A 23830-nucleotide genomic window follows, 5' to 3' on the forward strand; every position below is an offset into this window, starting at 1 on the left:
TGGGGTCTGCGTTAGCGCCTGGTCCACAAAGTATGGAAATAAACAATTTAAAAATTAAAATAAAACGTTTACAAGTGTTTTTGATATAGATGTACATAATAATACTTTGATAAGTACGTTTTAACTTAAATAGGGATGGTATAATAAAATTAATAAAGACTTTTCATATCTATCTGCGTAAGCATACTTTGATAATTATGTTTCAGTTTGAAGAAATATGGTATAATAAAATTATGGGGTGTTCGTTCGCACCTGACCTCCATAGAATGGAAATATGTCACAAAGTTTAACAAGGTTTTTTAATATAGATCCACAGAATATTGTGATAAGTGTTTCAGTGTGAACAGGTATGGTATAATAAATTATGAGGTTTATCTATTTTATTTTTACTTTCATCATATTTTGCTTTGGTTTTCATACCCCCAAATTCGAAGCTATCTCTTTCCAACCCTTCCTTTTCATAACCTATCATACTTTCATAAATCAGAATCCATTTTCTGTAGGCTGTTTTTGAACCCAGTCAACGACGGGTACTTTTGCTAGTATATATATATATATATATATATATATATATATATATATATATATATATATATATATATATATATAGATATACACGTGGTGAAATGAGGAAAGGGGTGGCTGGTTAATTTTAATACATCTAAAACCAAGCTTCTATCTTTCTGTCATTCAACGCTCTGATCCCGCTTGGCATCAATCGCAATGAATGTTCGTTTCTTTAGGGAGTTCCATGTTTTGACAAGCTTTTAGGTGTTACTGTTACTCCTGATCTGAGATACATACACGTACATCAAATCTGTTGTCAAAACTGCTCGAAAAATGCTGGGATCGTTCTCTCATCTTAACACGTCAGTATTGATAAATAGTTTTAATGATTACAAATCACATTATAAAATTGTAAAACTGTTAGAAAAGTAATGGATCGTTAGTGAATTCGTCCACTTCGTATATCTATTGTATGCCAATCATATTGTCTTTCACGAAGATCGAAGGGACTCATCTTATCCTGGATCAATTCTTTGTAGTTTTATTATATGTATTTTCTACAATACAATGACTAATTGTGTACTAAGTAAGTGAGTTATATTTTAAAGAAAGATTTCAAATTATATTTCAATAAAAAATAGCCAGTATTTCCCTCTGGCTATTTTCAACAACAGCCTACTTAGTTTATACAATTTATATTTATATTTATTAATTGGATCCGTTTTCATTGAGATTATCTCCAAATATCTTTTCTACATTTAGACAATTTCAATAAATACATTCATATATAAGTGATTGTTTCCGATTAGAACATTAACCCGAGAATCCAATATTTATTGAATAGTAATACTTTAAGATAAACATCTGACTATAATAAATGTTTATGTTTCGCTTGAAAAGGCGCTTTTATAATTGTACAACAGAAAGTGGGTTATGATTATCGTATTTATCTATGTTGCATTAACACACACATTTTGTATGTAATCGATATATTGTGAAAACTGGATAATATAGAAAACATATTATTATGATAATATATCTATCGATAGAACTATTTATTATTATGATAATATATCTATCGATAGAACTATTTATTATTATGATAATATATCTATCGATAGAACTATTTATTATTATGATAATATATCTATCGATAGGACTATTTATCAGAATGATAGCACTATTTATCAGAACGAAATGAATTGCGACAGAGAGGGATATATATATATATATATATATATATATATATATATATATATATATATAAGGATATATTTATATATATATTATTTTCAGATTTTCAGAATGTGAGAGATTATATGTAATAAATTCCACAGCTAAACAACGTCGCAACCCATAAGAGCCATGACAGTCGACGAACAAGAAGTCCAAGACTCGAGTTTCATATATATATATATATATATATATATATATATATATATATATATATATATATATATATATATATATATATATATATATATATATATATATATATAAGGACAAGATGCTCTGAATAGCATATATACACTTTATTTCTCTCGCTTGATGAGGAACAGTTCGGTTTTAATAAACCAATTTGCTCCGAAACATTAACATGTTTAGCGTAGCGACTATGTAATATTGTCTATATGAATAAAACTTATATATATATATATATATATATATATATATATATATATATATATATATATATATATATATATATATATATATATACATATATATATATATCATATATATATCTCATATATATATCTCATATATATATATCATTCATATATCTATATCTATATATCTATATATATATATATAGATAGATATGTGTGTGTGTGTGTGTGTGTGTGTGTGTGTGTTTGTATTTAATCTTTTATAGGGAATGTAGATCTGGAGTCTAAAGAGCAAAGTTTATTTTAACAAAACATTGTTAATAGTACTGTAGATACATAATAAGCTTAATAAGTATATTTATTCTAGAGTTATCCAAATATTGAGTATAAATATTGATAATTGTAAATTATGAATCAGTTTTAAAAGGATGAACAAACAAAATCAAATTTAATTGAAGCTGATTTTGTTTGTTTATCCCTTTGAAACTGATTCATAAATTACAATTATCAATCTTATACTCAATAGATGATATATATATATATATATATATATATTTATATACATATATATGTATATATCACATATATACATATATATGATATATATATGTATGATATATTTATGATATATATCTATATATGATATATATATATGACATTCATATGATATAATATAATATATATGATATTATATATATATATATTATTTACAATATAATTATCCACTGACACATGTTTCCTCGTTTACAATTCATCAGAGTTGCTTAATGTTCATGTGTGTGTGTGTGTGTGTGTGTGTGTGTGTGTGTGTGTGTGTGTGTGTTTGCGTGTTTGTGTGTCTGTGTTTTCACAATTTCGTACTAACTTTCCGATTTCGATACAATGACCAATTCCGCTCCCGAATTTTCATAAATCTCCAAATACTTAACAATAGAGTTGTTATTATTTCCCGTAAAAAAAAAACACACAAAAAAAAAAAAACATGTCACGTGTGCAGATATTTCTCAAACTTAAAAAAAAAAACACACTTGTAGGCATATGACTTATAGTAATAGTAGTTTTATCATTACTATCAGCAGTGGAAGAGTTTGTCATAAACAAAATCACATAACACACACACACACACACACACACACACACACACACACACACACACACACACACACACATATACTAATTAATAAATTTGTGAGTTAAAAATAATCCTCCGAGTTTACTGTCTGAACGGACTAAAGACTTTCCATAGGAACACACGTTGTATAATAAACAGTAATATATTTAGGAATAAAATGAAATAGAATAATAAAGGAACGGCAATACCCAATGCTCGTATATTTTTAAATAAATATTAGGTTGTGGCAAAAATAACGTCATTTCTTTTTTACGTTCAGCTTCATGTCAAAAAACGACACTATTTTTTGCACCAAGCTAATATTAAATAAAATTAAATTAAAAAGAAAATTAATTGGAAATACAAATAAACAAAGTTGCCATAAAGTGCGAAAAAAGTTTGCACTGAAATATATAATTTAAATCCATTTACATGATAATAAACCGTATGCATAAAATCCTTATTCTAATTTTGATAAAAGTCCATGACAAAAAATCAGGAAATGTCTAAAAATTATAGCGTAAGATTAAGGAGGTCTTAACAATAATACAAATTCAAGGAATCTTAATTGGTTTTTAATAAATATAGATCAAATTCAACGCATATATCCAATGCGTAGTTTTGCTTATATTATGCCCTCCTCCCCCAAAACGATTTAAAATGCTCGCTAAAATGTACATTCGAACAATATTTATTAATTTATGTCAAATACCAGTTATCAAACTTACACAAATATTTAAACATCGGTAATTTCGCAAAGGAATTTCGCCTAAATTATTATTGCTTTTCATAAAATTATATGCAATTAAATTAAACTCAATATAGTCCTCATTTTGATCCCGTAAGCTTAATGACTACATTCCAAAAATTCATAATGATCAGTTATTTAGTTTAGATGAGAAGCTTGTGTATAAAAACCGTATAAACATACGCACCCATATATATATATATATATATATATATATATATATATATATATATATATATATATATATATATAGAGAGAGAGAGAGAGAGAGAGAGAGAGAGAGAGAGAGAGAGAGAGAGAGAAAGAAAGAGAAAAATAGAGAAGGAGAGGTAGACGAAGAAGTGGGAAAGAAAGATAGAAAGAGATAAGAAAGAGAGAAAGGCGGATATAGAAATATGTTGTTACTAATCACGCCAATAATCGCTGTAATAAAACGAAACTTTTAAGTGGGCGAATAATATATTTCCTTTGTCAGTATATTTATATTTATATAAAAAAAAACACTGCTACTTAGATTTACCTAAATGAGAATATAGAAAAGCTAGCGTTTTCTTTATCCGCTATTGAATGATAAATAAAAAACACCAACTAATGGCAAAGCGGCGCGAAAATTACATTTTGAGAACTGTGTGCGTGTGTGCGGTTTGTGTCTGTGTGTAAATCGCTTTCTTCACTGCGTATTCGAGATTACTTCTCGCACACACACATTACGCACACTCGCATGCATACACGCATAAAGATCTCATTTTAGGACGTCAGCTATGCATGTATGTATCTGTATATCTATGTACCTATTTACTATGCCTCCCCACGGGACAAAGTTAGACACCAGGGTCGTTTTTTAACGTGGAGAAAAGGTACAAAAATAAAAATTGTCTCAGTCGTGAAGGATTTCTCCTCCACCGAAAGAGAACAAGAAATGGAAGTGCAGCATCTGAAGAACAGATACTACACTTTGATCTTGACCAAAAGAATTAAAATGTTATTTTAGAGTAAATCAGAAACTTTTCTTAATTATATATTTTGAGTCCTAGAAATATGAATAATATTGAGTTATTAATCTAATTTTGGTGTGATTTTAAAGAATTTAAATTATATATCCACTCGCAAAAGTACCCGTCGTTGACTGGGTTCAAAAACAGCTTACAGAGAATGGACTCTGATTTATAAAAGTATGATAGGTTATCAAAAGGAAGGGCTGTAAAAGATAGCTTCGAATTTGGGGGTATCAAAACCAAAGCAAACTATGATGAAAGTAAAAATAAAATAGATACACCTCATAATTTATTATACCATACCTGTTCACACTGAAACACTTATCACAATATTCTGTGGATCTATATAAAAAAAAACCTTGTTAAACTTTGTGACATATTTCCATTCTATGGAAGTCAGGCGCGAACGAACACCCCATAATTTTATTATACCATCTTTCTTCAAACTGAAACATTATTATCAAAGTATAGTTACGCAGATAGATATGAAAAGTCTTTATTAAAGTTTGTTCCTATTTCCATTCTATGTTTTTGATATAGATGTACATAAGAATACTTTGATAAGTATGTTTTAACTTAAATAGGGATGGTATAATAAAATTGTGGGGTCTGCGTTCGCGCCTGTAATCCATGGAAATATGGCACAAACTTTAACAAAAACTTTTCATATCTATTTGCGTAAGTATACTTTGATAATTATGTTTCAGTTTGAAGAAATATGGTATACTAATTTTTTTTACACAGTGATCACCACTTATCAAGGCCCGGAAGCCACTCAGGGATTAGGGTTCTTGCAAGTACATTACGTTAGTGTGGAGATTTGATGAAGTGTTTACTTAAGGGGGCGGTTTATTAGGAATTTGTTAACGTTGGACTTGAACACATCCAAGTTGTAGTCCGGTGGGAAGCAGGCAGACGGAACAGAGTTCCACAGGCGTGCAGTTCTAAGAAAGAAGCTTTGTTCATGTGATGGATGAATTATGGGGTGTTCGTTCGCGCCTGACCTCCATAGAATGTAAATATGTCACAAAGTTTAACAAGGGTTTTTAAAAGAGGTGAGGGTCCACAATAACACCTTAACTTTAATCTTAATTCATGTTAGCTTTTATTTATTTTTTTGAGTTGAATCATATTGTGTCGAATAAATTCACCTCATAAATTCACGTTCTTATTAAAGTGAAAGCCAAAAAAAAACCCCAAAAAATCAGAACTTTAGACAATTCTCGACATAAATTTTGCATAACTCTATTTTTTTCCTTATCCACTTGCACGCGGCACTCTTTCGAAAATAGATAAATAGATAAAAAATTTAAAAAAATAAGAACGTTATTTGTTATTTTGTCAAAAAAAGGAAAAATATCCTGCTCGCGTGATTACATGTCTTTTTAAAAACATTTACATAACCTTTTTATTTTTATTTATATATCTGTTTAAGCTTTTTTTGTCAGTGTACTAGAAGGAATTCAGTTGATTACAATCCTTTCTGCGTGTTCTTTACATTACAATAGTAAAACCCTTAATCTGACGGCGCAATACTACACCGTTCAATACTGTAAAACTGAAACGAAGCTGTTCTGCTTGAAAAGGGTGCTATTTTCTTCTTATTCATATTTATATCGATTCTTTATTTTAAAAAAACTAAAGTAATTACGTGTTTACTATTTTAATATACCATTTTGCTCTTTCGGATTATTTTACTAAAGTAAGTAAAGCTTCATTATTTGTCAAAACTATTTTTGTTTCTTTGTTTTTCGATATTTCGTCGATATTATTTAGTAAGAGTGTTTAGCAGAAAAGCCAACAAACGATTACCCGAAAAAATAAATATACAAAAGATAAATGTTACCATAGTCAATAAAAGTTCAGTTCATGTTTTGGAATAGTTTATAATGCTCTTTACTTGAAATAATTGCAGCGAACCGAAATTAAAATGAAATTTGAGGCGATAACTACTTAAATAAATTTTTATATAAACTACACATGCCATAATCGAATATTCTTCAAGCAAAAATAACGGAAAACATTAAAATATGTTTATAAATATTCCTTACGTTGACGGAACTCTCTTAAATTGTTAACACAGAATTCTCAGGTGCCCCTTCTTCAAATTGAAAACGAGGCTCTCCATTTCAAAGTCACTGACATTTTGATTTTTTTAAAACCGGTTTGTGAATTAAAAAAATATTTTTTACAAACTACTTAAAAATACAAACTAATGAACTTTTCTACCATAAAAGTAACTTCTATTGACTATGGTAACATTTATTTCTTGTATATTTATATTATTATATATATAACATTTTCCCTTTGTAAGGAAACATCATTTTGTTGGTCACTCTTGGCTATGAATGAAAACAAAGTTGAAATAAAAAAAATATATTTTCGCGAAAATTATCTTTACTTTCATGATATTTTGCTTAGGATAAAACTTTTGAGTATCAACACCTATCCCTTTACAACCTCCTCCTTTTCATAAGCTATCATACTTTCATAAATCACAGTTCATTTTCTGTAGGCTGTTTTTGAACCCAGTCAACGACGGGTAATTCTGCTAGTATATATATATATATATATATATATATATATATATATATATATATATATATATATATATATATATATATACATATATATATATATATATGATTCACTCCCATATATGAATAACTCCTAAACTAATAGCCCGATCATTCATTATTCAGTACCGTCTGAAACGCGCGTAAACGATTTCAATGACTTAAAAACATTATTACAATGATCCAAACATAATTCTCAATGAAAAACCAAGACACGGAATAATACAATAATGTTAAAAAATACACATTGTTGGTGACTACTCCCTTATTTAAATATACATCTTTCTTTCGTTGGAATTTATTAACCCATTTTATATATATATATATATATATATATATATATATATATATATATATATATATATATATATATATACTAAATGGGCTAGATTAAAAGATACATCTGCCTTACTTAAAAAATGCTAGGTTTATTTTTGGTGTTTTTCGAAAACCTCCCACCCAATATATTTGCTGATGAGGAGACTTTGTTTCCAAAAACTATATGATACAATTATTGTCCAAGACTCATTGTCTATCACAATAAAAAATAATCGTTTCCGAAACGATCGGACAGTTTAGTGATTTTGTTTTTTTCTTCCGTATACCGTTTTTTAATTTTTAATTTTAATTATAAATTATCAATCATCTTACTCCCTTCCCTCCATGTCTCTCTCCTCTCTCTCTCTCTCTCTCTCTCTCTCTCTCTCTCTCTATATATATATATATATATATATATATATATATATATATATATATATATACTACTTAATTTTCTCACATAAAATTAATATACGAAAGTATAGATTTATGCGTAAACTTTACTTCAAAAGTGCTCAATACGAAGGTAGAGCTAGTTAGTAATTTATAAAATATATATGGCGATTACGCTATACTGATTATTCCGCGTTTCATCCACTCTAGGACTCTTCAGGCTTATTTTGACCATTTAAGGGAAGTGTTCTTAAAATTAATCAAAACATATATATATATATATATAAATATACACACATACACACATACTCAATAACCTCAAATATTATATATATATATACACACATAAATTTAGTTGTTAAATATAAATTCTGAAATCAAAATATAGACACATTTATTTCATCGGATTTTAATCAGTGTCTTATCTCGCTTATATATATATATATATATATATATATATATATATATATATATATATATATATATATATGAGATTATTGTGTTCCAGAGGTAATCGATGAAGTTTAACGAGGTTAATACAAGAGTGCTCAACACTGAAGTAGAACAGGACATATTCTTTATTTGTTTTTACATAAGCAGTAGCTACACAGTTGATGTTTCGGTCAGCTAGTTACCAGTAACTAGAAACCTCTTTAGACAATAAAGCTTATAAAGAAAGTAAAGTTTGCAAACTTTGCATTCATATAAGCTTCATCCCATGAATAAAATGGAATCATTATATCATACAGTTTCTTTTTCAATCTTTTCCTTTGTGAAACTAATTTAAAGGTCTTGTAAGCCAGCCATTTGACAGTTTCCGTTGAAATGTTTAAAGATATCGAAGAACTTACCATCGTCTTTTTCATCGTCTGTATCTTTTTCATCATCATTATCATCATCGTCATAGTCGCGTTTCATCCCAGTTTTTGAGAGATCCTTAACATGTCCGTTGATCTGCAGATTTAGGGGTTTTTGACCTGATTAAATATAAATAGGAACAATAAGAATTCAATCAGAAATAAATCGTGATTAGAAAAGTACGTTTTCAAACGGTAAAAATATGATTTTAATTTAAAAAAAAAATGTATAAAATATTCATCATAATCATCATCATCATGATCGCATCCATTCAGTCTCGAGAAACAATGGCTACCGCTTGTAAAGATGGCTTTCCGTGAAAACGTGACGCAAGGCTTGTGTAATTCTTAATCACGCTCCTACTGAAGAGCCACTGCCTGATTGCAGTGACAAATTAAAATCCAGGACGACTAGAAATAATGCCGATACAAGCAGAGAGCACATGCAGTACCTGGTATTTTCAATTGGCCACCCATATCGTACTGACTAGGCTCAACGTCGCTTAACTTTGGTGATCTAACAAGAACGGGTTCATCAACATGATTATTAAAAACGTTAAAAACTAGAAACAGAAAATCGAAATTTAGTATAATTTATTACCCCGGTTAATTTTTTTCTTCACGTGAAGTTCATTTTTAAAAAATAAAAACCTTTTTTTAAAAATAAAAACCTTTTTTAAAAAATAAAAACCTTTTTTTTTAAATGAAAACCTTTTATTTAAAATAAAAACTTTTTTTTAAATAAAAACCTTTTTTTAAATAAAAACCTTTTTTTTAAAAAATAAAAACCTTTTTTAAAATAGAAACCTTTTTTAAATAAAAACCTTTTAAAAAAAATGTCTAAGAAGGATCTAATTATTTTTAGTATAGTTCAGTTATACCGTACGATTTAATTTTCATTAAAAGCTTGTCGTGCCAGATTTGGTCCAAGTCCTTGGATATATCAAGAGCTACAACCCTGATTTCACCCGCCTTATCCAATGCATGGTATATGCGTTCAGAGATAAATGTTAAAATATCTGCAGTAGAACGATATTGCCTAAATCCATACTGTTTGTCAGATAGGAGATTTGTATGGAAACATTATTTTTTAATTGATTCTTATATCACAGAACACAGCATTGGATTCATAAAAGAAAACAAGTGATATTGTTACTTTATTTGCAGACAATTTATAATCATTATTTTTAATTTCAAACAGTTTTTTAAAAAAGAAAATAAAAAATATTGCTGCAATTTCAAATGGTTTAGATTATTTTGTGAAATTTATATAAATGAAAAGAATAAAATGAAAAAATAAAAACTCATATTCTTACTTTGGTCGATTTGTATCATATTGTGATATTGTTTATCAACCATATGATGTGAAACTTTGTCTGTTAGCCTTAAACCTCCTTCTGATCTTTCATCATTGGACCTGAAATAAAATATTAAAATAATTAATGTGATAAAAATGGTTTTATCTAAATAACTCAACTTAATAAATGGCTTTATAAAATCTAATCTATATATATAAAGTGAAATCGAAAGATCTAAATGCTAAGTGTTAAGCGAGAAGTTTTGGAATAAGTTTCAAAACAATTTTTAATAATTCGTGATGATATTGCTTGCTATCTTGTCACTGTGCACATTTTATATATTCATGGATGGTAATGGCCAGTGCGAATTATAAGAAATTGGTCAAGAGAAGGGCATGATGTGCGTGTGTATGTGTGTGTGTGTGTGTGTGAGAGAGAGAGAGAGAAAGATGGAAATAGAGAGGAGATAGAGTGGAAGAAATTGAGACAGTAAAACGGGATGACACAGTGACAGCTGGGTACAGAGAGGGAAAAAGAGAGAAAGAGAAATTAAAGAGAGAGAGAGAGAGTGTGTGTGTGTTAGAGAGAGAGAGAGAGAGAAAGAGAGAGAGATAGAGAGAGAGAGAGAGAGAGAGAGAGAGAGAGAATTGGATATTATGATCTCACAATGTATTTTTGTTTGTAAAATATTTGACTTTTTATTACTTGAAAAAAAACGTTATCAACTAACGTAACACGTACGCAATTATACATTCAATTACGCATATAAACAATTTCTGGCTAAACGGATCACGTGTTTTCACGTATTATACAAGCATAGATGTTTATATTTTCTCCAGTTCTTTTTAGCTTATACATTTTTATAACGTTTTTAATTTCTGAAGCATTCCTGGTTTAAAGAAACAGTCATTTTTAACTGTTTGAGATATAACATTAAAACAGGAACATCCATAACTCTAAACTATACAGGATTAATACATGGACTGTCTGTGTATATATTTTCATGCTGTTTACAAATTGAAATTAAAACATGAGTTGCGGACATGAACAGTTTGATGAATGATTCTAGAGTCAAGATTTCAAGACGTGAGTGCTAGACTTATTTAGCCTGGATTTTGGATAGTTCTGTCACCACCATGGCTCTTATTTCATAAATGCTTATTGATTTGATAATAAATATCTAGTTTCTTACTTCATCGCATGAAAGTATATTTAAAAATTCACATATAATCAAATTCAATTGAATTTAAATATCGGAAAACAAACACCACTCGAAAAAGGGGTAAAATGCACATCGTTTAGAACATGCTAGAAATAGAGATATAAATGAGGATAATAATTCTGTTTTTGCTCACCTCCACACCAAGCAAGGCATATGACCAGTTGAACGTAAGGGACTGATAATTAGGACCACGCCTTAGAAAGGGTAATTAGATGTTGGTTTACGTTACATTTAAACTTCTGCATATCAGTACAGTCAGGGAAGCAGGTAGCAGGAAGGGAATTCCAAAGTTTAGCTGTTCGATGGAAGAAACTATTGAAGTAGAAAGTTTTCTGGCATTAAGGGATTTCTAGAATGAAGGAGTGTGGTTTTTGCTAAGCGGGTTTGCTGGTGATATGTACGTCGAGGGGGTACAAGTACAACGCGTTCATCAGAGTGCATTCCATTAACATACTTGTAAAACAGGCACAGAGATGCAACATTACGACGATGAGACAGGAGTTGGAGCCTAGTTAACAACGTGGAACTTATTAGATTGGAAACTCCTTTTGAGATCTTATTTAAGAGGGAGAAACTAATTTAAATTACAAAAATCTGAAGAGAAATAAAACAGTTTTCCGTTTAGAAAAATTGCTCATTCAAATAAGATGATTTGATATAGAGTTTAGGCTCACTACTTACTCGCTAGAATTGTAATTCAAAATAAACATCTCATAAAGTAATGTGAAAACATGTTTGTACAATTTAAATTCTCATATTAAACAGAATAATTACTTTAAAATGCATTATTCTTTCAAAGACTTTCGAACTTGATAACGATATTGAGGACGAATTATAGTCTATTTCTGCCTTAATGTCATCAATCTTTCATTGTATTTATTGATTTATTCTTCCAGTGATATTTGATTTAAACATAGATATAAAAAACAACTCAGCCTATTTTCAAACGTAGCACATATAATTCTATTTATTAAGCAAACATTAGGAATCAAAAAAGAGTTAAAAAAGATTATTAAATATTTACTTATTATTTCGATAGTATGAAGTTTTTATAATCCTAGTTTGATGTACCTTGTTCTGATCGAAATCAAATCTGTTCCATCAGAATTTAATATTGTCATTGAAAATTCACTTAAAAAACTGATTCAATGTATTAAAGCTAAAAGGTCTATCACTTTCAACTGATCCGTAATGTTAAGCTGATAACATGTATTTATAACCAGTCAATATCAATTCGCCTGTTTTCGTTGAATAAAAGCAAGTGTATTTAATGGAAGTGTAACGATGTTTCTCTATATCGTTTTCATATCCGTCTTTGTGACTCAGTTTGTATATTATGAACAAGCTGTTTCATATTGTTGCCAAATATTAGGATTTAGCAGAAGAGGAAGACGTTCATAATCAAACACACGCATACATACACACACGCATACATAGATAGACATACAAACACAAATATAGTGATTATGTTTCTGTTCGGACCGAAAAAAGAGATAAATATCAAAATCAGTGAATGCTATGAAAATATATGCATTTTAAATGCGTCATTTAGCGGGGAAGGCAACTAGATAGAGACTTGTTGAAACACAGAAAGAGAAACACACAGAATAAATGCGTGTTGTTTATCTTAGCTAGAAACAGCTGTACGACCAAATAGTCGGTTGGCTATAAAGTGTCAAGAAAATCCGATTTTATAATGTTTAGTATTAGAGATAATTGATTGTTTGAGGCCAAATGTTTTCTTGGCTGCGAATGTGCAAATTATGATTTCAAAAGTCATTAGATGACTTCAATTGCTAAAGTTTGTTTTTGAGAAATGTATTTATTGAAGTGTTAAAGGATATTTAAAATAATCAGGTACACACCTTTTTTAATCAGGTCTGGAAAAATGGATCAGAAATAGAATATTTTGCATATTATTTTTTTCACGCCGCTTTTCAATATATTTGTTGCTCTTTCTGTCTTCTTCTCTAGATATTCCTCTATATATATGTACTTAAATATAAAAGGTTTGGTTTACTTCTTAATAGAAGTGTTAATAGCTATCTCTATCTTTCTCTACTTTTTTCTTTCACTCTCCACATATATATATATATATAAATATGTATGTATATATATAAACACATATATATATATATATGTGTGTGTGTGTGTGCATGTGTGTGTACTTATAAATGTAAAAGCATTTTTTAATTCTTTCAACAAAAAGCAAGTGTTTCTCATTTAATGACATTTTTTATATTAAATTATTTTCCTTGTGTTTTTCCGATTGTCTAGCAATATATATATATATATATATATATTTATATATATAACTACTTCATTTACTCACATAAAATTAATATACGAAAGTATAAATTTATGCGTAAACTTTAAGTATTTACTTCAAAAGTGCTCAATACGTAGGTAGAGCTAGTTAGTAATTTATAAAAGATATATGGCGATTAAGCTACACTGAATATTCCGCGTTTCATCCACTCTAGGATTCTTCAGGCTTATGCGCATAAGCCTGAAGAATCCTAGAGTGGATAAAACGCGGAATATTCAGTGTAGCTTAATCGCCATATATATTTTATAAATTGCCAACTATATATATATATATATATATATATATATATATATATATATACATATATATATATATATATATATATATATATATGTAATATACTGAGTTCGTGTAATTCAGTAAATTCTCATATACCAATAGGTTTTAAGCCCAAAATGGTTGAAGCTACAAAATTTTCACATTTCATAATTGAGCATTAATATACTGTGTGTGCAAAAATAAGACTTCAAGACAAGGTGTTGATGGCAACAAAAAGTGTATTTCATTTTACGTTACAATTGTTTCAATGTCTAGTTCAACAATTTCAAATATATCGTTTGAAAATTTTCAAAAACCAACATTTCTTCAGACTTTATGAATAAACACACTTTAGGCAATGTAGCATTTTTTGAATAGAAAGAAAAAAAGGCGGGCGGGACAAAAAATGCTACACACACACACACACACACACACACACACACGCACACACACACACACACACACACACACACACACACACGCACATATATATATAGTGATTTATAAAATATATATGGCGATTAAGCTACACTGAATATTCTGCGTTTCATCCAACTATAGGATTCGTCAGGCTTATGCGCATAAGCCTGACGAATCCTATAGTTGGATGAAACGCAGAATATTCAGTGTAGCTTAATCGCCATATATATTTTATAAATCACTAACTAGTTCTACCTACGTATTGAGCACTTTTGAAGTAAATACTTAAAGTTTACGCATAAATCTATACTTTCGTATATTAAATTTATGTGAGTAAATGAAGTAGTTATATATATATATATATATATATATATATATATATATATATATATATTGAAATATGTTTTTTTTAAATTTCCCCTTTTATTTATACCAATTCTTCAATTTATCAAGCTCAATGAAATTTTCGGGATGTTGACCATCTGACACATTTTTTTAAGCATGTTGACGTGTACAATTCTTGATTGATATAGTAATTAAATGAATGATTTTGTTCTAAGAAACAGGTGCTGTCAAGACTTTTCTATGTACTTCAAGGAATAAATTTTAAGATGGTCAACATCGTGTAATTTTGAATATGGACTTTTTTCATATATATATATATATATATATATATATATATATATATATATATAAATGTTACAGAAGAAGATCCAAAAACATCGGTACTGTCGGTTTCAAATCCGATATTTTATGACCAGGTAACGGTAAAAAAAATAATGACTATCTTCAGATTCTGTTCATATCAGTGGTGAGGAACGCAATATTTTTACACCATTAGCTGGTTCCCTTATATCGGATGTAAAACCATTTCTGACCATTTGTAATATTTAAGAAAAAATACGATGCACTTATATTGAATTTTCTTTATGTTTGGACACTTTGCTACGACATATATATATATATATATATATATATATATATATATATATATATATATATATATATATATATATATATATTCATCAACATCCTGTATTGTTTCATTGTTTAACAACTCATCAGTGCGGCTAGCCTGGCGTATTTCCCTAGCCGTGGATTAAACCTACAACCACCGTGTTGATGGACGGCAGTTCTAACCACTGGACCACAGATCGGTGCTCATAAATGTCTCTTCAAATGTTCATTAAATAAACACTCGCCCATCGCTTTTACAGTGCTCGAGCTGCTAGTTTGTCTACAAACTAACAAACAAACAACTAGCCTCGCTTGTGGGTGTACAGTTTTTGTTTCCTAAATGTAGCTCCACTGAAACTTTTATGTTTATTAAGGAGTGTTCGATGTATGAACAGAGCGTATTTATAATACGTTTATTCATAGAAAAATATTAGCTACATATATGCATACATGTTTCATTAACGATCTCTACACTATAGACCATTAGGACGTCTTTCGATCTGTTAGCTTGATGACGTGATGATCTCTAACTAGAGATAACTACAGAAACATGTATGCACATATGTAGCTAATAATGTTTGTGTTAGTTAACATACTATCTCTTTATCTCTCTCTCTCTATATATATATATATATATATATATACATATCGTGTGTGCATGTGTGTTTTATTTATTTTTATTTGATATTTTATCCTTACTCAATTGTTACGTTTTTAAATAAATGTTGAACATAAAAACAGATTGTACATTGTTAATCCAACAAAAAATAAACTATTTAAATTATATTAACATTGATCACAAACAATTGTAAAAGTTTGTATAATTGTCCAGTTATTAATTCGCGATCTTTTTTTTATAGACAAAACGATTGGCTTCGAATTTATGTGATTGCGAAACAACACTGTTTGCCACACATTTTTAATGACACAAAACGAAAAAATCAATGATCCAATGAAAAGGTCGACTGCATTATGGCGATCTCCCCACTTATCTCTGTCTCTGCTCTGCGAACGAGACTTTCACAGCTTGTGCCACTCATCTTAGTCCCTATTACCGCCATTAATATTGGGAAGCAGCTGTCTTCTCCGACAAAAAGTCTCTTTGATCACAACAGACAAAAAATTGCATTAAGTTCTTTTTTTATTTTGCATCTTTATCGAAAACAGCAAATGCCAAGGACAAGAGTGTAAATGCATACATTTTTACCATGTGCGTATGAATGTGTGTGATCTGTGAATGTGTGTGTCTTGTACGCAAATGTGTATGTGATCTATGATGTGTGTGTTATGTATGCAAGTGCGTGTAATGTATGAATATGTCTGTTTTGTACGCAAGTGTGTGTGTGATCTATGATGTGTGTGTTATGTATGCAAATGTGTGTGATCTCTGAATGTGTGTGTTATGCATGTAAGTGTTTGATGATCTATGATATGTGTGTTATGCATGTAAGTGTGTGATGATCTATGATATGTGTGTTATGCATGGAAGTGTGCGTGATCGATGAATGTGCGTGTTATGTGCGTGTATACCCGTGTTGTTATGCCTTGAAAGAAACAGAAATGATGAAAAAATTATCATGAAAACAATGAAACAATTAATTTTATTATTCTCACGAGAATAACCTAATAATAAATAAAGTTGTTTGATCAAAATGTCTTTTCACTTTAATTTAAATATAAATAACTTTGTAATTATTTATAATTTCTAAATATTTGTCAAATACCTCGATTATTTTTTGAATAAATCATTTATATTACATATTAAATAGAATTAGAAAGTTATATATATATATTTACATTTACATTCTAAAAAGTTGCTGACACGAGAATTTAAGTAAGTTAATTTTTTTAAAGTGCGTGTATGTACATGTGATGAATATGACCCGTTTATTTACCGATTGTGTCACACATAAGAATCTGGCTAAAGTGTTTGCATCAAGAAAAATAAGTTTTCAAAGCCGATTAAATATACCAAAAATTAGACAAGATTTAAAATCTATTTATGCTCGCCATATTTTCACCTTTACTTTTTCTATTTCTTGCTCACTTATTGTACGGATTATATAGTATTAGTACTGTTGATTATATTACCTTTCCTTTATATATCTTTTTATTCTTTTTACAGGGAATAATATACATATATATCAGCTTTTATTTAATTGTATATTGCAATAAAATATATAAAAAACGCCAAATTTATTTAGGGCTCCACAAGAAAATTAAACAGTTAAAGTGTTAAATTGTTGAAATACTAACGGAATCTGCATAATGCCGAATTAGAATTCGCGCGCACACACACACACACACACACACACACACACACACACACACACACACACACACACACACACACACCCACACACACACATATATATATATGAGTTTGTTATTTGTTTTTGTTTTTGCGATACGTTTTTAAATAAGTTCAATTATTTACAAAAGTGCATTTTTACCTAAAAGTTTCCCTTTAACCAATTTGGTACCCCCACACGGGGAGCGGCATATATATTGTTTTCAAAATATAATTATCCATTGACACGTATTTCGTTGTCTACGGCTCATCAAAGTGCCTGAATATAACGAGATTATATTTAAAAACAATAAATATATATATATATATATATATATATATATATATATATATATATATATACTAGCATTTACGCCCAGTGTTGCCCGGGTGTTTGGAGGCTCAAATCAAGTTATTAAGTAAGATCCATGCCCAAGTAACCTATATCTAAAAAGTTACAGGTTTTTAGACCCAAAATTATCGGAGGAGTTTGGTAGAGTTCTCAAAGGTCACATCGTTGAACTTTGCCCCCTTAAAAGCCAAATTTCTGGCCGAAAACGAATTACAAAGATTTTCCCAAATCTCAGTACCCTGTATATCAATTTTCGAGTCTGTAGACTGAAAATTGACAGAGTTATAGCGTAGGAAAATGTACACAGACACACAGATACACAGACACGTTCACTTTTATAGATAGATAGATAGATAGATAGATTGATAGATTAAACAAAAATATACACGTATACATAAATATATATGAAAACAATTTTGTGTTTTCTGTAAAAATTTTACGCAAATATTATGCAAGTATAAATCATGTAGAATATCTGCATGAATATAATTACGCGTAATAGTTAACTAAAGATAATCATCCCATAAGAAAACCGAAAAAACTAATAGGAAATTAATTAAAATGAATGTTTAAAAGAATATGCAAATTAGCTAGATCTTTTTCTAGTAGATGCAATTCCACAAGCCACATATAAGAAAATTGTATTCTCTTTTTAAATAAATAGAAAAGAGGGGGTTTTATATGAATATCAATACACGCAAAAGAAAAACGGATTTATAGGAGTATATATATATATATATATATATATATATATATATATATATATATATATATATATATATAATTATTTCCACAGCGAGATAAATTAGTAGCCCACTCAAGGCATGTAAGCTACAAATCGCAAACCTTAGACTCATATTGAGCTCTTCTTTGGACACATCAGTAGGGCACGTCCGAATGCAAATTTTGGAAAGTCGAGTTACTTGCATTCTTTCTAGTTGCGACAATTAATCCCACTTGTGAAATATCGACTTAAAATTAATTGTAGTTTAATGACTATATACTATTTGGGAAGAAAACTAGGGAAATTCAACAGACCGCCACTCCTTAGTTTATGTACTTTTTATAAATGCCGCATTGACCCTGGTGGCAGACTACTCGCCTCGCATGCACAGGACTCGTTTTTAGAATCCCGAATTAAGGTATGTCCTACTGATTAGCCTAAATGAGGGTGAAATTCAAGTCTACGACTTTCTATATACAAAACGCAATCGCTTACATATATAAGAGTAAAAAAATAGAATATAGTTGCCACATCTGGAAAGGTGTTTCTTAGAGAACCCTTTCTATCTTAATAGAGTACAACCCCTACTTTAAAAACTAGTGGGTATGTCCTCTTCTATATTCTACAGCTTCTTTCTTACAGATGAAGTCCCATTACTCTTCCTGTTCTTTATCGTCGTTTTCAAGTCCAGTGTTAATAAATCCTTGTTGAGCCACCCTTTTCTTATCCTCACGTTATTGTTTCACTGCCAACCTAAAAATCCATTAACAATCCTGAGCGTCGTTTGATAAGTGTTGATTCGTTAGTGCATAAAATGATGCACATATAAATGAAATAATAATATTATATATATAGTTGTATGGTGTCGCTTTTATCCTTTTATGATGAGAAGACTTAGTTTTGAAATGAGAAGACTTTAGTTTTGAAATGCCACAGCCTAAAGAGGTTTCTGTTCTGTTGACCTGATAATGCAGTAAAATCCCTATTTTATATATATATATATATATATATATATATATATATATATATATATATATTATGTATATTTAGTGGAGGTGGTAATTAATAAAAACTGAAGAAAGTGCTACATAATGTTGTAGAGCAACTATGCGTTTTATTTTTTATTACCGTATCTTTCTGTTAAGTTACATTATTGTTTCGGCTACACGGCTGTCGGCCAAAAAAAAAAAACGGCCGTGTAATGATGTAACTTAACAGAAAGATACGGTAATAAAAAATAAAACCTATATTATATATATATATATATATATATATAATATACTTATATATATATATGTATATATATAATATATATATGTATATATATATATATTATATAATATGAATTATGTAGATAATGAACAGAAATTTTTATTTACCGCAAATATTCATAAATAAATAATACAATTTCAAACTTACATCAGAATGACAAGTGAGCTTTGTGAACTGATTTTTCAGAGAATTTCCTTGTTTCAATGAGTGTTGAAGCAATAAATTTTATTGTCACTAGAATTTCTAGGAACCGTTGAGTCAGTATTTGTTAAACACTTCATTGACATTCGTTAACAATAAAGTATTTTTAAGAAATAATTAATTTGTAGCACATAACATTAAAAATATGAATGAAATCTTTTTGCAACTTTTGTAAAAGACAAAGTTTTCCATTTAGATTTCTATTTTTACGTAAATATTTAGTTTGTCATAACAATTATTTGTGTTTTAAACACTCTCATCTTTATTTTTATCTCTTTCTCTTTTCCTGCTTTTACTTTTCACGTTACCATCTGTAAAGTCTAAATCTCTTCTGGATTGCTCTTCACTTACGCCACTCCTCGTGACGATCACAAATATTCATGTGCAAATTACGTGTGCACAGTAACAAGCTCACAAAGAAAAAACATAACAGATTTACAACTGTATAAATATATATTCTTAACAAAGTATTTCTCAGTTTTGTAAAAAAAAAATGTCTTTTGAATTTGTCTTACACGTTTTAATTCTCTTCTTTGATATTGTTGTTTAAAAAAAAAGGTTCATTTGTTTGCGAATCACTTGAATTTCTTGATATCTTGTTTCAGGATGAATTATAACCTTGTTTGCCTTGAATTTTTATCGCAGCATCAGTTTTTATTTACGTGTGAAGTCGCTCTACCTCCCAACCCTACCTCCCCGCGCGCCCCTCGCATAAAAAGAGTTAAGTTCAGGAAAAGGGGCCCCCGCCTATATGCCTAGCCCCACTCACATAAAAGAGTGGGGTTCAGGAAAGGGCAGAAAGATAAATGGATAGAAATGAAGTGGACTGATTAACCAAAGAAAGAAAGACGAGTAAATTTTCATCCAAGCACATGTCGTCGTCAGAGAGAAGGTAGAAGGCGACTGAGTGCAGTTTCTCTTCGTTTTAAAGGCTCGTTGTAGTATCTATTTCAGAAGGCTTTTGTTCGCCTCTCTCATTAATCTACCCTACATCACTTTACATTCTTCGGAATCATTTTTTTCTTTTCTTTTTCGCCTTTTCTCTCAATATCTCTTTCAAAGAAAATTATTTTCTTCCACTTTTTCTGCTCTAAGTGGCTCAAAGCGAAGCTGGTAAATTATAACATCTGCCTTTGAGGCTGTTAACCTGCTGGGCTTAGCAAAGAGAGATGATTGTTTGTTAGGATCGAGAAATTAGCGCGTAAAACAACTGAAAGAAAGACAAAACATGGAGATACGCACACACACACACACACACACACACACACACACACACACACACACACACACACACACAAGTGCACACACATATACACTGAGGCACACACGCTCAAGCAGTCATTCACCCAGAAACATACAGACACATTTCTGACATTAAAAGCAATTCCTCTAAAATTTATCAAAATAAATAAATAAATGCTATATTAGAGACATAAATTATTTTAAAATATCATTGTAAACTATTTTTGTTAAAGATTTTATATTAGATATTAGCAAGCAACGAGGGAGACACGCTTGTCAGGTCGTAAAGTACGTTTAAATATATTTTATTTCATTCAGATTTCGTATTTAATATTACAGAACAACTTCTCTAGTTAATATATTGTACCTAGTATATTGTAATGATTCGTGTTAAAAAAAACACATGATTTGTGTGTCAGTCAAAACTAAAACGTTTAACGCTTCAGCCACATTCCTTAACTGATGAAACCACCGAGAGATAGATAAGAAACACTAATTATTACAAGACTTGAAAAAATGAATCGAATTTCGGCATGCGCAAAAAAATACGAATCTGCTGGCAATGAGCATTTTCATTTCAAAATGCCGACGACTTAATCCAAACATTTTACTCGTTATAAACCATTTTGGTGTATGATTACTATTTTCTGTTAAATTTTGTGTTATGTGCCCAGTAGTTCAAAGTTTATCGGTTAAATATTTACACAGAGACACACAGATAGACAAGCATACATGCATCTACTGTTTTCATTATATAGAATAAAAGACAGACATTTTAAATCATCTATAATATAAATCTCACTTGTTTGTTTAAATGTATGTATGCATGTATGTTTTCCTAAAACTTTCGACAGAGGCGACGGATTTTCACAAGATCGGTATCGTTTTGAAACTCGGCCCTTCTGACCACAAATAACGAAATATTAGCTAAAAACATTAATTCCTTAAACCTCAACTGGGCATTTTCTACAAGGAGTCGTCTTTTTTTTTTTCAGATATTTTCGAAAGTCATCTCCTATTTTCGATTGACTAGCCTTAATTTAAACGTCCACCACTTCCGGTTTGGCGATGGGCACAACGGCAAGAACGTTACGTTTTTTTTTTTTTCATGTTCTTTTCCTTCTTCATGATACGGGTTCGAGCCTGCCTGCGTACTACAACTTTTTTTTTCTCTCAACACGCATTCAGACACCCGGGCAACGCCGGGTATACAGGCTAGTCTTAAATAAAGGTTCTGGCGAAGGTAGACGTCTTGTTTAGACGTTAATTTACGTTAAGTTACTTACTTCCTGTGTAATATGATTACTTTTTCTCAGAACCGACATTTACAGTAAATTAATATGCCTGGATCTTATATCAAATGTTAGTTTTTAACGTAAATACGTCATAAGTTAAGTAAATTAAGATACAATTTCCAATTTTAATCCCTTTTTAACATTATGTTGCTAATAGAAAAGTTTACCGGTTTTTGTCAATAAATCACCAAATACTGAATTTTGTTTTCACTAAAATAGAATGCATCTTTCTATGAGAGAATCGTGAAATTTCATGTTGCACTAGGTGCTACGATATTTTATTAATAATTTTTTTTAATAAACTCTATTTGGCTTTATTAAATGAAAACATTTTTCATTTTGAAAGAAAAACAAGCAAAAAAATGCAGTTATTTGTAAGGAGTTTGGGCAAGTCATTAGGTCATTGCGTGAGTGTATTGCGAGGAAAAATATGTATAGCCACTACTTTCTTTTTTGTTAAATTTCATTATATGAAAAAAACTTTCGAGTTAAAATCTATTCAGAAATACACATTTTGTATTGAGAAATACATGCGTTAAACGTAACGAGGTATATAGACAGCTATTTTGGATAACTTGTAATTCTGTAGCTAATGGTTACATATTTAAATTGTGTTTTTACCAATACAAAATGTATATTTTTCAATAGGTTTTAACTCGGAAAGATTCCTCATAAAACTATTTAACAACAACAACAACAACAAAAAAGATTAATGGCTACACAGAATTTTTCTCACAACAAACTCACGTTACAATTCAATCATTTTGCAACAATTTGATGCTCACTTGTCATCCCCCAATATAGCCGCAGATAAAAAGAAATAGTAAAATATTAATATATTCAAATACATTTTTG

The 23830-nt window shown here is 29.6% G+C and overlaps 1 protein-coding gene across 4 annotated transcripts in view; it reads right to left on the minus strand.

The window, feature by feature from the left end:
* Positions 1 to 23830, minus strand: part of LOC145252775 (uncharacterized) — a 297793-nt gene that overhangs the window by 66508 nt on the left and 207455 nt on the right. For all 4 annotated transcript variants that reach the window (XM_080112722.1, XM_080112706.1, XM_080112712.1 and 1 more), the window contains 2 exons: positions 10432 to 10532; positions 9110 to 9235 (listed from right to left, as the gene is read on the minus strand). In XM_080112722.1, coding sequence (XP_079968848.1) covers positions 9110 to 9235; positions 10432 to 10532 — 227 coding nt within the window. The remainder of the gene's footprint in view (positions 1 to 9109; positions 9236 to 10431; positions 10533 to 23830) is intronic.

This window comes from Euprymna scolopes, chromosome 3, assembly GCF_053919585.1.
Source record: "Euprymna scolopes isolate OS-2025 chromosome 3, ASM5391958v1, whole genome shotgun sequence".
Lineage (NCBI taxonomy): Eukaryota > Metazoa > Mollusca > Cephalopoda > Sepiida > Sepiolidae > Euprymna > Euprymna scolopes.